The sequence below is a fragment of the Pezoporus flaviventris genome, unplaced genomic scaffold (assembly GCF_033815535.1).
Source record: "Pezoporus flaviventris isolate CSIRO_AGI_PZ_B2104156 unplaced genomic scaffold, CSIRO_AGI_Pfla_v1 ptg000001l, whole genome shotgun sequence".
In the NCBI taxonomy this organism is placed as follows: Eukaryota; Metazoa; Chordata; class Aves; order Psittaciformes; family Psittacidae; genus Pezoporus; species Pezoporus flaviventris.
In genome coordinates this window covers 15,066,741-15,084,408 of record NW_026892549.1, presented here as the reverse complement: position 1 = coordinate 15,084,408, position 17,668 = coordinate 15,066,741, and the positions used below count along the sequence as shown (strand labels likewise).

General features: G+C 37.2%; 1 protein-coding gene across 17 annotated transcripts in view; it reads right to left on the bottom strand.

The window, feature by feature from the left end:
* Positions 1-783: 783 nt before the first annotated feature.
* MBD5 (methyl-CpG binding domain protein 5) overlaps positions 784-17,668 on the bottom strand; it is a 154,187-nt gene continuing 137,302 nt past the window's right edge. For 15 of the 17 annotated variants that reach the window (XM_061445281.1, XM_061445297.1, XM_061445294.1 and 12 more), the window contains 4 exons: positions 15,106-16,314; positions 9,265-9,377; positions 3,661-3,736; positions 784-1,370 (listed from right to left, as the gene is read on the bottom strand). In XM_061445281.1, coding sequence (XP_061301265.1) covers positions 1,299-1,370; positions 3,661-3,736; positions 9,265-9,377; positions 15,106-16,314 — 1,470 coding nt within the window. In that variant the 3' untranslated portion in view covers positions 784-1,298. The remainder of the gene's footprint in view (positions 1,371-3,660; positions 3,737-9,264; positions 9,378-15,105; positions 16,315-17,668) is intronic. The other 2 variants (XM_061445378.1, XM_061445396.1) reach the window with 1 other exon arrangement.

Below are 17,668 nucleotides of genomic sequence, written 5' to 3'. Positions count from 1 at the left end.
ACTTAATATAACATAAATAATTTGGTTAATAGATTTAACCTGCACATTTCAGCCACATTAATATATATAAGAATCTGTTAATGGTATAAATAATTCTTTTTAAATAAAATAAATCTGATATGTTACATAATACTGATAAAAATTACCGCTGCTAATAGTTTTGTAAGCCACCCTTAATTCTTTTTTGTTTTAATACTGTAAGATGGGTACTGGAATTACTTTCATGAACGCTGCGGAGCATGCCCTTTCACTCTACTGCAAAACCAAACCGTAATCAATACTGATCACATTATTAAAGCAGGGCATCTGCCCCCTTAAAAGTAAACACGATGGTTAATGACGTTAGATAATTTAAGCTAATAAATCTAGGGGTTTTGAGGGGTCAGTGTTATGGGGGGATATAAACTGTTTAGTTTCTCAGGTGGCTATGAAACTTTAACTACAGAAATGGTTGCCTAAAATAGTCCATCTACTTTTTTCTCTTTTTAATAAAATCTACAGCATTCTACTTTAAAAGCTACGTAAATAAAAATGCAACCGACAGTTGCAGCCTTTGAATTAATAATTAGAGCTGTGATCCCACATCCCGTTAGGAATCTGCAAGTTTGCACTCTCCTACAGAGACCTGAAATGGAGTACAGTACTTCCAGGCAAGGTTCATTCCAAACAGACAGTATCAATGAACACTCAGTGGCGTGAAGTGTATGTCATAATTAAGGTATTACATAATCATGCCTTCTCTCTGCTGTTAAATACAAAAACAGCATCTTTTACATTATCATATAAAAGCATTTAGGCTGTATTTTTATTTATCACTTTACACTGGTAGTCTCTTGTATGTGTACTCAATAGAAACCAAAGAATTTTGTACACTATTTTTTGTACAATAAAAGATAAAGTGTGCATTAGGTACGCTTGTACATGACAATATTGTACAATATTTACATTTCAGATATCACCATGAAATTCTGTATTATCTATATACACAATGAAAATTTCTCAGAAACATTTGGACTATTCCTTATAATCACAATTTTAGTATTATAGAAAAAAAAAATCAGTAATCATCTGACACTGTTACTGCAACCTTTCAAGATTTCTGATTGGCTTATCCAGCAATCACTATCCCTCCTAATCATCAAAAATATTGTACCACTAATCCATGTAGCACCCTGTGATGGTATCTATCTGTCTTCATATAAATATTGATATAACCATGTCTATATCAATACCTACATATGGACCTATGTGCATGTTCATTTTGATAAGTACTGGACCAGTAACAAAGACATTCAATGTTATCTAGAGATCTTCCTCCTCTTGGGCTTTGGAGGCTTCACTTGTCTGTCTCCCTGTGGGATTTGGTGGACCTAAAAATAAGTATATTTAGAAGTTAGCAAAGAATATTGGTCAAAGTAACCAGCCAGTAATAAATGAGCTACAGGATTGCTTGAGATGTTGTTATGAAACAGTTCTTATTACACTTCAGGTATACATGGAAGCCCAAGTTATGGGGAACTTCAAGAACTTTAAGGCAGTAGAGAGAAAAAGGCTGATGCTGCAACCTGTGTGCCTTGAACCCTGGCTACCCTGGAGAAAGGTTCCAGCTACAGTAATTGTGAAAGCGCGTAAGTGGGACTGGAACCCAGAACTGAAATTATGTCAAATTCTTGGAAACAAACCTTTACACAGATTCATGACAAGAGCAATAGAGTAGGAAGTAGGTGGTGAGAAAATATTGCTAACAGAGAAAATAAAAGGAGTGAAATTTGGGTCCATGGTAGCATTATTATGAAACAAGCTATGTTTAGCAAACTGTCTTCATTTAATTTTTAAAAGGAAATACTCAATTCAAGCTAAATGCTAGATTAGTTTGAGTGTGAAACAGTTTTTCATCACTGTCTGCTCAGTAAAAATCACAACTTAATTGGAAGAAGAGCCGTGGAGGAAGGCGCTGAGTGTGGAATACCACCACCATCTGTCGGTGGAAGCCAGCTGCTGTTCTGGGAAGAGCAGTCTGCAGCTTTCCAACAGCAGGCAAGGAACAGCAGCAAATCCTTCAGCAAGGTGCTATATTATTTCCCTGGGTCTGTCCTGATTCCTTCAGACCAGTAACATTTACTTCGTGTTTATTTGCTCTTACGAGTAGAAATAATTCTGAGCTAATGATTTTGTTTGCACATGCTTTTCACTTAAAATGTAACAGGTATCCGAACAGTAGTAGCTGAAAAAAAATGCAAGTCGCTAAAAAGAGAACCACAGATTCCCTAGGAGTGCTTCTAGGAATCATAGTCGTTAGAGAAATAAACTCTGGTCACAAATTTTTGTGAGCAGATAATTTAAATATAAACCAAGAGTAGGTAATGACACTCAGGCTGGTACATCAGCTTGTCTGCATTATGAAACAACCAGATGAGAAAATCCAATTACAGCAGTTTTCCTTGAGCCAGTTCTATCACGGTTAAAATGCACACACCATACAGTTTATAGTATCACTGGCTTTATAAATGAAAAAAAGTTAGAATGTTAGAGCCCAAACACGTCAGTGGTGGTGTAATCGACACAGGAGATGTGTGTGCCAAACACATACCCCACATTTATTTGTAACAGACCTACAATCAGATACTGCTTTCCTATTTCTTCCAAAGACAAGAGGAAAATGCACACTGTTTTAAATCAAAACCCTATCTCATTCTGTAAAACTCAGTTTAAACAAAAGATTGCTTTTATTATTACTTAGAGCAGCCATTAAAAACTACTGCGTAACTTACTTAACATTTCTCGGTGGTTCTGAAATCAGCTCTAAGCCTCCAGTTCTGTATACATTTCACTTTATACACTCCAGAAGCTCCCCTGTGGTTTTACTACTATTTCTAAATATGCACATGTACAAGCATCTTCAGTACTGAGCACTGAATATCAGGAAAATGCAATTTCTGTATGCAAATGTGTTATAATTAATAATTTGAGAAATTACTATTGGTAAGATAGGGGAGGTTTCATGTGCTGTGATAAAAATTTTGCATTTCTAAGTGTGCTTCAATAAAATTACAATCAAGTTTTAAGTATGAAGACGAGGATATTATGTAAACCACATTTTATATCAGACAGACTTAGGGCTTACAAATAACAGTGTAATTACTGTAGAAAAAACACTCTTAGATTTGATATTAGGAATACTTTTTTTTTTTAACTTACCTTTCCTGACAGGATCTTTCATTTCACATGAGGAAAACTATTCAAAGAGTTTTACATTCAAAAGAATGATGCTTTTAAATGCGGTTTCAGTATCTTGCTACTCAAACAGAAAACAAATGAGCTTGATTTTGTGTCACTAGTCAGAGAAAACCCCTGGAATAGGAGGACTGGAACTAATCCAAATATTATCAGGCTGCATGTGTAAAGGTATGCCCAGGAATCTTTTTGTGAAAAATAATATAATTGGCAATGCAACAAAAATCCCACAATTTTCCCCATTCTTTTCAGAATGATTAGACATTTGCAAACAGTTTTAATGCAGGAGAAATACTGAAATTTCCTTGTCATTTAAGAAAACAGAAACCAAAAATATGTTAGAAAGCAATCCAAACCAACACTCCCAGTCTTCACACGCAGAAACACAGAAAAAGGAGATTAGTGCTAATGTGAAAAGAAACTTACATTCCCAGACATTTTGTCTAGTTCACTCATGGCCTCATGTATAGCAGCTTCTAAATGATTATTTAGCTTTCCACTTCTAGGAAGAAAAAAAATAACACCATTAATAATTCTTAGTAACTGAGAAAAAATTCAGTAGATTTAAAAACCCCAATAAACACATTAACTCACTGGACACATTCTACTAACTGTAGAGCCTCCAGGTTGTTATAGCGTAAGTAAGCAAGGTCAGATCTACAGACCATATTATGCAAACTAAAGGCTTGTGTTGTAGTTAAGGAAGAAAAATTAAAGCCAGCACTTCAGTAAGTTGGACGGTTATTTACAATATCCACAAGTCAATTACACCCATGAATAAAAAGCCAGAGCACTTCCTGGTAACGAGGCATTTTGTGCAATCTTTTTCTTTTCATCATTAGCAAAGGGCCAGACTTGCATGGGTCTTGATCAGGAGCAGAAGAGGAATACTCTGGACTTCAAAAGTTATTAAACCTTTAGTGCCAGCTTGCCTACTTCCGCTCCATGCTGCATTTACTCTGTAAATGTCATTACATTTTGGCAATACCTTTGTGAAGGACTAAATACATACACTGCTGTCTTCCTGAGAAAACACTGTGTGAGCTGAAAAGTCTTTTTACCCAAAACAAAAAGCTCAAAGTGAAATACCCCTTCTAACGTTAAATAGCCAGAGGAAAATAAGTGGCAAGAATCCTCTAAAACGTTGCTGGTTTTACTATGACAGTTTTAGAACCACAGCTAGTTTCAGAATGACAGCACACCAAGGGTTATGGTAAAGGCAGGATGAAGACTTTCTTCTTCCAACCCCAAAGTTACCCCAAGTCACTGGGCAGCTCCACACGCATCTAATTGTACAGTGACATTTTTGATTTATGTATATTTCTTCTTTAAAGAAGTTTCCTGCTTAAAGACCATGCTGTCCGTGACAGGTCATGCTTCTGCGGCTCCATCTTCACACCTCAAGAGTTTCAAGGTAGCAAATCGTACTTGAGCACAAGTTAATATTGTTCACCGTCACCTTGTTGCAGATCTCTGCTTAAAAGCAGGTATATATACACAGAGATAGACAGATAGATAGGTTCATTCATGGCTTTAACTGAGTAAGTACATTTATAAGAGTAATGACCTTGAAGACAAATGGCTGAATATGAAACGAGAGAGAAATCATCCTGGAGATGAGGGACATTATTATGAGCATCCATCACAAGATCATCAGGAAGTAAGAGAGTACTGTTATCTCTGCTCTGGAGATGCGGAAATGAGGGGAGGAAGAAGAGAGCCATCTGCATCATGAGGGAAGACTGTCCATCACAGAAGGAGACACTTTCTAAAAAGCCCCTTTCCTTTTAATAAGGAAAGCAAACTCATCATGTCAGCTGGGACATTCTTCCCTTGAATTTGACTTGAAGATTTATAGCAACTACAAGCATTGGCAAAAAGACTGACAAGGAAGTAGCACAGATGAACTATATGACCAGCACTGCTGTACAGCAATTCCACCCTCCTAGATCAGCAATTATTTTCATATCCATCAGTACAGCTGGGAGAATTGAAGACAGGAGATCAGAGGGTCTGTTTTTCATTATTCAAAGAGGATATTCCCTAACACCAATTTGCATTGGTTATCTGAGCTATACCACGGCATCAACTGCACAAAAGAATTAAAAAAGCTAGAAACCTTACTGAGTATGGTGCAACTTTCGAATCATGTACTGCAATGTAGTTTAAATCAGCCAAAGAAATGGTAAGATAAACTGAAATAAAAATTTGCATACCCAGCCTGACATGCCCACCTGGGTATTTTAACTACTTGGGCTAGACTGCATGCGAAAAATATATTTAAGTTACGCAACTTGGGCAAGTGAAGGCACTCTTCGATCTTATAAATGACACATAATATTGTTCAGTGGCAACTTAAGTTCCTATAAAGGCTATATGACTGTATCTTAGTAACTGATACCTTAACAGATAACAGATACCTTAATAACTAATAGCATTGCTGACTTGTATGTCACCTAGAAGCAGATTTCAGATGTCAAACTACCTGTATGTGATGTAAAGTTATCTAATCAACATTATGCTCTATCAGCAACCCACCCTTATTAAAATATTTATGAAATTCCTGCTGAGTCAAAAAAGCCATTTGAAAGTATTTAAAATACACATGATCATTTGCACTGTAGTTTTAAGACTCTGTTGTTATCTTAATTTTATTGTCAAGACAATGATCTGCCCCCATAGCAAATCAAAGTTTCAGAAGAGTCTGTCACTGAAATACCCATTTACCGCAGAAAAAACACTGCAGCTAAAACCTGAGAATTTGCTACCTGATCAACATATGCATCATGCCTCTAGTGACGCAAACCAAACCAACCTGTAAGAATCAAATTACATTTAAGAACATGGAGTGACAGTTTGTTCCTCTCATTAAAAAGCAGCACAACGTATCTTAGAAAAGCTCCCATGGCCAGCAGCTTTGAAGAAGGGAAGATAACTGTTTTGTAAAAAGCATTCTGTTAATCCTCCTCCTCCCCCCACCTAGGATGCATTAAAATTTAAAATTTTACCAAATCATAAAATCAGAATGAAGTCTGAGCCTGTCTGGAGTTGAAGCTCCCTCCTATAGTAGACATATTCCAGACTTCACCTGCAATCGCTGCCTCTGGGCAGCTCCTCAGCAATAATGACGTCTGAGCGCACCCACCTCACTTGACTTTTAATAGTATAGGGCAAGCTGCTACTAGACTCACACCTAGAGAGGACAAAGAGACTTAGACTGTGTCAGGATGGAGACTGAATATGGCACACATTCAACAGGAGTAATATCAGAGATGTAACTTCAACCCTAAGATGCCGCTGCCCAAATTTCATTTTGAAATAACTTAGCATGGATAGTAGAGATGGTAATGGTAGGGATGGCAAAGGGCACGTTCCCGATAAAAGAGAACCCTGGTGTGGGAAATAACACGCAGAGAAACACAAAACCGCAGAAGAAGGAGACACAGCATTGGGTTATGACCCTTGGGAGATCCTTTGCGTGCAGTGTGATAGGAGAATGCTAGTGATAATAACAAAACTTGGGGAAAACAAAGACTGGATCAGACAAGGCTCTGATAAGGGAAAACTGGGAACAGAGTCTTCTGGAGACCACAGCTGGATAGGTGAGGAAGCTGCTACGTCATGACCTGCTGGAAGCAAAAAAGGGATATGGCTCAAACAGGAATGGAATGGCTGAGGTAAGATGGAGCTGAGAAAGGTGGGAATGGCTCACTGGTTTGTACTCGAGTGCATCTTCCTACAACCCCCAGAATAAACAGGACAGTTAAGAAGTCACACCACTTCTCACCACTTCTGCACATGTCTCAGAAGAGATGCCTCCAAGACACCCCCAAGCAAAACATTTTTTTCTACAGAAAATGTTTTAGATTCTATTACTAGTTGAAGTTACAAAGCTCAACAAGGGTAACACATTGCCTATGCTGGTGAAAAGTGCTACAATGACTTTTTGTTTTGTCTGGTGTCTTGTTTACAACCCTAAAAAGCTGAACACACAAGCCATTTCTAGCTTGTGTGTTCACTACAAACTAGCTCTTAAGTTAGATTAAGATTTAGAATTCACAAGTACTGGATTTGAGGTGCAACTTGAATGCCATCCTATTACACCCCTATTATAACACAGCTTTCAGCTTTGCAGACATTTGAAATCTTTAATTAAGTTTTAATAATTTTATATTTAACATATAATATCGATGTATATTATTGGAGATTGGCCATGCAGTGAAGATAATTCAAAAATATACCAGGGCTGAGACAAGAAAGTTAGGAATATGAGGAATGGAGTTAAGGAAATCTGAATGTCATTTTGAGGACTTTGGATGCTAACCCTGCCCTGCAGAACACACGGGACCTGTGCAATGCTAGTTCATGCTCTCTCAGCTGAATTTGTCCTGTGCTTCTTTACCTGTGTCTTCATAGGTAAAAAAGTGTTCAACTTGACGCCAGTAGGTGATACGTATAAGTGCTGAATACTTAGATAAGTAGGAAACAGAAACAGGAGTATTCTACGTGTAGCAATTATATCTAATGCTAAATGTTTTAAAACAACTGGAATTGTGTGTAACAAGAAACCAGAGAGACAAAGCAGAAAAAAGACTATAAAGAGATTAATAACATTTTCAGATATAAAAAGGTAAAAAGGAAAAGGAAAAAAAGGAAGGGTCCATGAGGAAATACTAAAAGCTTTGAACTGTGAAATATGCACAAGTAGAAATACAGAGGAAAAAACTTTAAGGGCTGTAAAGCAACCCTACGGAAGGGGCAACCATGTGCCCCAGACTGGCTGGGATAATCAAGTACTTCTGGTTTCCCTATGGGCAAGCAATGGGGCAGCACCAGACATGCTGCTAAACAAGGCCATCGGATTCAGTGGAATTGCAGACAATCCCTGCAGTCTGCTAAATATACGAATGCAAATCAGAAGATGGGAGTTCTTAAATTGTACTATTTCAACTTTAACACCTCTTTAAATTTGTTCCTGGTGTCACCTTACTTGAGTCACGTATTTCACTTCAGGGACATGAGCAAATAACTGGGGAGTTGCCAAAAGCCCTTCTGTGTTCTCACCACACACCCTTAAACTCCAGCAAGTTATTTTGAGGATGATCTTGGAGAAAACAACCACCAACATTGTCTCATGGGCATAAAAAATACTCCTCTTAAGAGCCGCATGACACTCAAATAAAATCTTACACCATAAAAGGAACTGAAGACAAATAATTATTTAATTTCTTTAAGCCTATGTTTATTGTGCTAAAGACAAGTACTGCAAGCTGGCTTTAAATCCTCACAAAGTAATTTTTTGGCACTGCAACAGTAAATAAGCAGCAGCACCCTAGAACAAATCCAATCATAGTACAATTTCTACTTTGCTATCCTTTCATAGCTGTCCAGATTTTTTTTGCTTCTAAAGCCAACCATTTTCCTCTTTTTCTCTATGCTGATGCTTCATGTCCTCATACTCTTTCAGTGTCTTTTTATCCTCCTATATTTGTAAATAAAAACTAAAAGGCAAGATAAAGCCAAATAATTGATACATGCCTGGCACAAAGCATTAGGAAAGCTCTGCACTGAGCCCCTTGTCTGGTTAAATATAGCCAGACTTCACAAATTCTGAAATGCTTCTCAGCAATGGGAAATAAACTGGATTTATCTGAATAAACCTGTGCTCTACCAGCAGCAGCAGCTGCCAGAAGGAGAGGGAAGAGATAAGAAGGGCAGATCTTGTTAAAACCATATTTGGTCAGAACAGTTCTGATGTAATAACTTTTTTTTTGCTGTAAATCAGAAATCCTACACATGAAAGCTCAAACAAGTAGGATGACATTTTACAAAGGCTACTGTAAATATCAAAAGATGCAATAAAAATGCAGGTATCAAAGATCTGAGTTGATTACCATAACCAACAGAAGGAATTCAGAAAATTAACTCTTCAGTTTTACCGATCTGCTAAGCTTCCCAAAATGAGTGTCTTAGGTAGCAAAAGAATTCAATTATTCCATTTCACTACTAAATAAATGAGCATTTACTTACTTTCTGTTCCTCTTTCTGGCTCGGTTGTAAGCTTCTAGACCTTCTGTTAGTGTCTTCAACTTCTCTGGCTCCACCTGAGTGAAGGTATGAACACCAAACCACATTACCCAGACCTGCAATTATTAAACATTGCTTTTACTTTACTGCTAGACATGCATTATCGTGGAGTCTAATTTTCACTGCATCCATAAGACACTAACCTACCCAGCTAAGAATTAATGAATGTCTAGCTATATACACCCCCTCATATATATATGGATATATTGTAAATTCTCTAGAGGGTCCACAGCAATAGAAACCAAAACCCTGACACTCATGAAAACAAAATTAAGGAGACTAGTATTTTTAAAACCTTTTTTTCTTCGTATTATTAATATGAACACTGTTGTTGAAATCTTTTAACTCTGTACTCACATTTTACAAATGTATTTTACACCTTTGAGACCACCTGGAATGCATTAACATACCAAGCTGCCTAGTGCACATGATACAATTTTTATAGATGCCATCAACACAAAAATGTTTCACATCATCTCAGATTTCTTGATAAAGTATTTAAGGCCGCTGTTCAACAATGCTACCGATGGCTTGGTCAAATTCATTCCTATTTCAGAAGAGCCACCTTACATGCTTAAGTTAAAAGGCTTAAGGCCTTGAAAAAGGGGTGGGCAAAGTGACAAACTTTATTTATGCATTATGAATCTATGAGACTTATCTGGAGCTTGCTTTAGCCAGCTGACTCACTGGTCCTGAAAAAGGTCTTTTAAATCTTTTCTTAAGCAGCACATACTTCAGCAATCTGCTGAGTCAGGAACGAATACAGGCACGTGCTCAACAGGGCTGCTGAGCTGGTATTTAAAGCTCCTTAAGTGGAACTTTCAGATCTCTTGAAATTGACCAGAACGATAATCTTTTAAGCAGTCTGTATATATAATTACTGGCACCACTGCACAGGTACCAGCTAGTACCAGTGTAAACAACACAAGCGAGAAGAAAACAAATTATATCATCTATATTTCATCATTTGCGTTCTCAAAACGTAAGCCCACTTAACTCTGCATATTATGTGGCTCAGTCATTTCTGCTTAAAAACAAAAAAAGGTATTTAAAGCACATCAATGTAAAGAAAATGAATGGATGAATTCCTTTTTCTTTGTCAGTATTGCCACATTTTGCTTATTTTTTATCTTTACATAACAAGAACCTTATATAGCATGTGTCTGATTAGAAAGTACAGCTTATATTTTGACACAAGGAAAATTAATTCTATAAATACAAATTTATTAAGCATGCCTATATACAATCAGAAAAAAGAAACTTAAATGCAAATTCCCTCTAAACCCAGACTTTCTATTACTAAATAATTCATATTCACAATGAAATAGATTTTTAGATGTGACAATGTGAAATTAGTCAGGGAGCAAGTTGTCAGAATCTCTAGAAATAAGGCAAATATAATACATGTTTAGACCAAATTTCCCATGTCTGAACTTACACATCTGATAATGAAATTGGGGACTACTGCCATTTCAGGAACTTACAAAATGAATGCCATTAATGGTGAAACTGGCACATGGGGAGGCAAGATTTCTATTTTCATGAAACAGATTCAATTATGCTGCAGACTGTAGCTCTTTTCCCTTACAACTGTGTTTACTTTTAATTCAAGACTGCACGTACTTGAAATACTTCCTCTCCTAATCAGACTTCGTAAAAATACAAATGCCTACAAAAGAAATACTATCTGTTTAAAACCTAGGAAGCTTTCATAAGGATAACAGCAGAAGAAACAGCACAAAACACTTACATGATGAGCAAACCACCTTCAGTTTATGCATTACATCTCCTACATTAAAATTGTATTAATGGAGGCAATGCTACTCTGTGATACACCACAGCTCAAGCCTTCCATTTTACAGCATGTTTGAAAAACAGCTAAAGGATAAACTTTGATTTTTCAAACTGAACAGAATGAAAGAATTCTGAGACAGCTGGACTTGTTCAGCCTGGAGAAGAAAAGGCTCCAGGGAGACTTTAGAGCACCTTCCAGTGACTAAAGGGGCTGACAAGAAAGCTGGAGAGGGGCCTTCTACAAGAACATGTAGGGACAGGATACAGGGATATGGGATGGCTTTAAATTGACAGAGGGAAGTTTTAGATTAGATACTCAGAAGAAGTTATTCACCATGAGGGTGGTGAGACCCTGGCACAGGTTGCCCAGAGAAGCTGTGGCTGCCCCATCCCTGGCAGTGCTCAAGGCCAGGATGGACGGGGCTTTGAGCAATCTGGTGTGGCAGGTGTCCCTGCCTGTGGCAGGGGGGTGGAACTAATTATCTTTAAGGTCCCTTCCAATCCAAACCGTTCCATGATTCTACGAAAATAACATAATCGTGATCCTTTACCTTGGACACTTTACTACATGACAGAGCTGTCATGAATGTTAAATTGGACATTATCCATACTCAGAATAGATATGTTCACATAAGAAGCAAGCTTTGCGAAGGGTTGTATACACCTGCCACTAGATACATAAAAAAGTTCAATGGTAAATATTTTTCTGAACAGCTAATACCATGTTTGGGTAACAAGGGACTTAAGTAATAGAAAAGAATCAGTATCTTCATCACTGGAAGTTTGTAAAGGTAGAGCATTCTGACAGCACTTCACAAAAGTAGTAGTATCAAACTGCTAATATAACATGGTATTGGAAGCAAGTATAACAGATATATTTGAATTAATAATACAATAAGCCATTACAATAGTAAGTAATACATACAAATGGGATTTTCAGGACACTGATAAATCACATGTATTATTATCTGTAAAACTATAAAAGCTCAGCTTAAAAAAACCTAGTTTAACTGATAGAAAGTCATATTGTGAACAGTACTTGCCCTATAAGAATCACTATGAAATACACTAACTGGAAATTACTGCTCATACAAACCCTCTGACTTTCACACTGTTGCACTCAAAACTCTGTTCTTATCTAGGTGATTTGATTAGGTTAATAATCAAATTAATTACTTCATGAAATACACATCCTCCATTTTAGGATGTGTGTGCAGTTTCAGGCTTGCTCTTTTCCTTTTCCAAATTTCTGCTGTTACTGCTGCAGTTCTTTTGGGTTCCTCTTTAATTTTCAAATAGCCAAAAAGCAAGTGTTCATTAGGAAACAAAGGTGTAATATTCTTCCCTTCTCCTGTGTGAGAAATACCATTCTAGCTGCTCTTCAAACAGAAGCATTATTACATTTAATACCCAAAGTCTTTTCAATGGAAACAAAAACTGAATTATGTATGATATAAAGTACAGATAACATACAAAGTACCATGAAAACCCAACAGCATAGCAAGACTAATATTACAGTATAGAAGGTTAACATATGATTATACAAATACTTTGAAAGATGCTTTAAGAAAGCTCCACAGAAAACAGTATTTTCAGAACTGCTGGTAGTGGCTCCCACCTTGAATTGTAATGTTACAGGATCTTTTCAAGCAGAGAATTTCTGAAGACCATTTGGTTTTTCAGGTTATTTCTTTTTTGTTTTCAAGGTTAATTTTTTTTGTTTGGTGTGGTGTCCTTCCACTCCCCCCCTTCTTTTTCTTTCCTTCAGAAGAGGGTGCCCAAACATCTAAAGAATGCAGCTGTACAACACATTATGAGAGTGTTTGAACATGTGTATAGATTGCCATTGTGCATGGGAATTCCTGTCTGTTTTCAACTACAAACAGAACTATTATACAGCACATATACATTTTCACCTCTTTTATATTAACTCCTGTATCCCACCTTTCAACCTCGACTCCTGACCTCTGGAATGATCATTCACTCTGTACCACTTCTCGGAGAAAAACAGATTATTATTTTTTTTTAATTTAAAATTATTAGCATGAAGTTAAAGGCCTTCTGAAGCAAGAGGTGATTCATTACATGGGACTTCCAGATGAACTTGAAACAGTCTCTCTTGCTGCCTCCATAAGTACCTTGTCAGTACTGCATGAGCAGCAATGCACGCATTTCCATTTTGCTGTCCTGTTGCTCGCGCTTCAGTATACAATAAAATCTGTGCCACGGAGTATAATGTTACACAATGCTTATATAATATACATAGGAGACAGAAAATTAAAGAAGGCGGGTTTGCACAAAGCAACTCTACATTCTGGTATCCACAAATTCCAGAGTAAACTTAGAAAGCTGCTAAGGAATGCAAATGAAAAAAAATCCTCCTTTTTACAAAAAAACCCTTTTCAAATATATCAAACCAGTCACACACATATAGATACACAACTTTGTGAAGTTAATACATAAATGCATACTTGGAATATACATGCAGTGAATCACTGTTTCTGTAATTCATAAGGGATGGTGATATTGTACACCTAATTTTTCCAGTTTTGTTTAATCTTTTATATTTTGTGGTCTGTGCCACTTGCCTATACTTTATAAACTGACTTGTAAGTTGGAGATCAAACCTTTGTAAGGAATGAGCTCTTAAGCATTCAAATACTGCTAGCAAAGTCCACTGAATTCTCTATAAATTCTTTTGTTCAGCATAGCCAGACTAGAGCTCTCTGAAACCTTTATGGCTATAAGGAGATCAACAGAGAAACTACCTGTAAAGAGAGACTAAAATTTTCTTGGAAGAGGGTTGAAACCATTCTGGCCAAACATCACCCCAGTTATTTATAGTACCAAATTCATCAAAGATCTATGGGACTGTTTGGGGAAATTACATTTGCACACCAGCGAAGATGGTAAGACCAGCAGTGGTTACAACAAAGATACACCAGTTCCAACTCAAGTTGTTCCTGAGCTTTGCACTGGTGGGAGTCAGAGTGAAGAAGCACTTCCCAACATCCTCCTGCATTCTCCTTCATTTGGATATCTACTGTTAGTCCGATTTTGGGTAGGAATACTTGGGTCCAACCAACTATCACCATTATGATGACTGTTGTCATGCAGTGTACCAGGTAGTTACAGGGGAAAAAAGACATATGGCTTGATTTATTTGTGTCAGAGGTAAAAAGCTATTTCACTAGGTCTTTCCCTTCTGCTTACATGTTTTTAAAATTTACACTTTATAAAGCAGCACTTATAAAATATTTCACATCTTCTATCTAGAAATATTTCTAAGAACTACAAAAATATAGTGTTTTACAAGTACTAGAGACGAGAATTTGAAACATTTATCGTAACAAAATAACCAATAACGCCTTGGTAACTGTATTTTTGGTATATTCCCCAACAAGCATGTGATTTGTCAGAAAATAAAAACAAAAAAGAAGAAACCAAATCATTTAGTATGCCAGAAGAAAATGGAATGCTTTCCTTACTATTAAAAGATGCCCAAAACCTCCTTTCAAGGTGAAAACACACATGTATTTCCTCTTAAAGAGTGTACGTGTCAATCAACAAGCTTCTACTTTTTACAGACTCTTCAATCGGATTAAATCACTTTTCCCTTTTGCAGTTTTCAATGCGTTTATACTTTCATATCAGCTTCACTGAACCCAGCCAGAAATCTGGCTCACCACACCATGTAAGTTAAACAATTTTTTGTTAACATTTTTTGTGTACCAAATCTTTTGTGTGTAAATTAGCATAATCAGGCTAAAATACAATCTGATTCATGGCATTGGTGGAAGTTTCTTGTTAGGTAACTAAGGGGAAAATTCAGTTCTGCAAGCTAGAATTATGGGAAAAAAGCAAACTGTCCTACTAAAATGAGAGACGAAGAATAAAGAATGGCCTCAGATAGTTTTGATAAACATTTGTATGGGCATATCTACATGTGTATATAGAAAGATAAATATGTGCATATATATATAAATATACCTTCCCCTCCTCAGCGTTTTGTTGACATGAATTGTGAACCTCTTCTTCTCTTACTAGCTTTCCAGGCCATGAAGTCAGTCCTTTGATTTGGCCCCAGACCAAGTCGCCAACATTAAACGTCCTCGGCCTGTAATGTATCAGCTCATTTGAAGAAGGGGAATCTGGGTTCCTTAGGTCATCTTCACTACTGATGCTTTTAGCATCTGAAGGGCTAGGCACACACCCATTAATGCTTTTGGCATTAAAATCTCCATTGTAATGGATATAGTCTTTAACTAACGAACTTTCCAAGCTATTTGAGGAACTTGGAGATTGCTCTTCCAGAATCAAATCTTGTTTAGAAGTGTTCAGCAACTCCCCAAATCCTCTGTTCTGCTGAGGCCTATTTCCGTTTATGTGTGCACATCGTTCCACAGTGTTCTCCAGTCTTTCCTTAAAACTCATCATAGTTCTTTTGTAATTGTTATACCTGAAATTCTCCTCCAACATTTTATCACTTTGACAGTTTCGCTGTGATAACAGTATCTGATGCTGCTCGCCTTGCAATAATGGCAATGCGGAGATGTTATTGGGCCTTTCATGACAAGGACTACTATGGATATGGGTAGAGTGGTCTAGAAACTCATCACATTTCCACCTATTTACCTCATTGACAGGACTTTGCTCCCCTTCCCACTGTTTTTTGGGTGTGTTACAACTTGATGATTTGTAATATTCATACCCATCCCCTTCACTTGAATTTTTACCATGCTCTGAATTCTTCAGTATTCGTGTTCCTCTAGTGCTCCTTATCCTACCTTCATGATCAGAAACGGCAATGTTTCTTCCATGGATTACTGCACTGACAGCACTAGAAAGATTTAACGGGTCACCAATTGAGGCTGTGAAGGCACTCATGGCACTCAAAGCTGGAATGGGACTCATCTGTGTTGTACTGCTAACAGCAGTGGTGATTACTACTTGCATCCCTTTGCTTGCAGCATCTACAACTGCTTTGTAGATTGTGTCCACCGATGTATCACCCTGAGCAGCAACATTGAGGTTATCTTTTGCTTGTTGTCCAAGAGAAGGTTCATTTCTTTGCTGCAAATCACAAGATGTTTCTTGGAAAGGAGGAAGCATAGTGTTGGAGCTGTCAGGAACTGGTGCCATTCCCATTTGAGTGATCATTCTTTTGTTCAGGACAGCAGCATCCTCCTGCATTCTTACCTGGAAAAAGCCGGAAAAAGAAATTGCTATTCTGCCTAAAGTTACATTTCAACAGTAAAACTTGGTTTCATTTTGATAAACACATCAGGATGGTGGCCAGGGTGACTGTTACAGTACATACTTTTATTTTGGCTATGCATCAGTTACGAAGTTCAGTGCTGAACAAGATGGACAGAAAACAAACAAAAGCTTAATTTAGAGGAAAACAAAAACACTGGCTCTTAGAATTTGCCTCCTGGATCAAAACAGATGCCTTGCACGAAATGATACAACCTATCATCCACAGCTAAGACTGCATTATCCTCTCATTCAGAGTCTTTTCAGGGATTTTCTCTTCTGATTGAAGTACAGCACCCTCCTTTCTCTCAAGTCCTAAACACCTCCACAAAGGTCAATATTTCTGTTCTCAACTATTCTCTTTCATTACTTCCCACACCCTAATTTTGCTTCTTTTCTCCATACCAGCTGCTCTTCTAGGCTTCTTGTATGCTCCTCATTCAATCACTGGAATGTAGGCCATCACTGTCCTTTCAGAATTGGCTAACATTTCTATTTTTTCCCCTTTGGTTAAGCGCTTCCCTCGTGGGATCTCTTACTACTTCAGTCCCTTGTAAATTGTGCCTGCATCCCTATGCATTTGTGGCTGTAATGTCAGGCACTGCCAGTGTAAATTGTAACCTTCAGATTAAAGTAACTGTGCTTTTTATATTTCTTGTCACATATGTAGGCAGTGAAGAGAACGACAAGAATAGTGCTATAACAAAAATGTAAAAAACAAGGGTAAAATGTTTCTAAAAGCCCCTTTAAATACTTACTGCTACTATTTATATAACTGAGAATCTGAAGCAAAAAATACTGAGATAAAGCCAAAATTCATACAAAACTGAAGAGATTTAATAGGCAGTTAGAGGACTGTGATTCTGCAATCACAGGAGTGAAACATCTACACTGAGAAAACAATGTCTTCTTTTTTCTCTCTTAAAGGGTATAAGCGCTGTCTGGCACTATATGCACGATCCTGACTTCACATCTTGAGTTATGCAGCAACCACAAAAATACTGAATAATAACAAATACGTATTTTAACTCTGGTTTTATCAGCTATTTTGCTCGCTATCTTCCCGTCAGTATGCTGGTTTGATAGCTCAACTTGCATTATGAAGAACTGTCTATTTAGCTAAACAGCATTTACATAATAACTGTGTATAACAGTTACAACAAATAATAACAAAATAAACATTTTTGCACAGTTTTGTCATTGCACATTCATTCTAACATCTGTTTTCTTCAGTCTATACCGTCCACATTACAGCTAGCTCTTCCCCATTCAAGGGAATATAAGAGGACTGGTACAC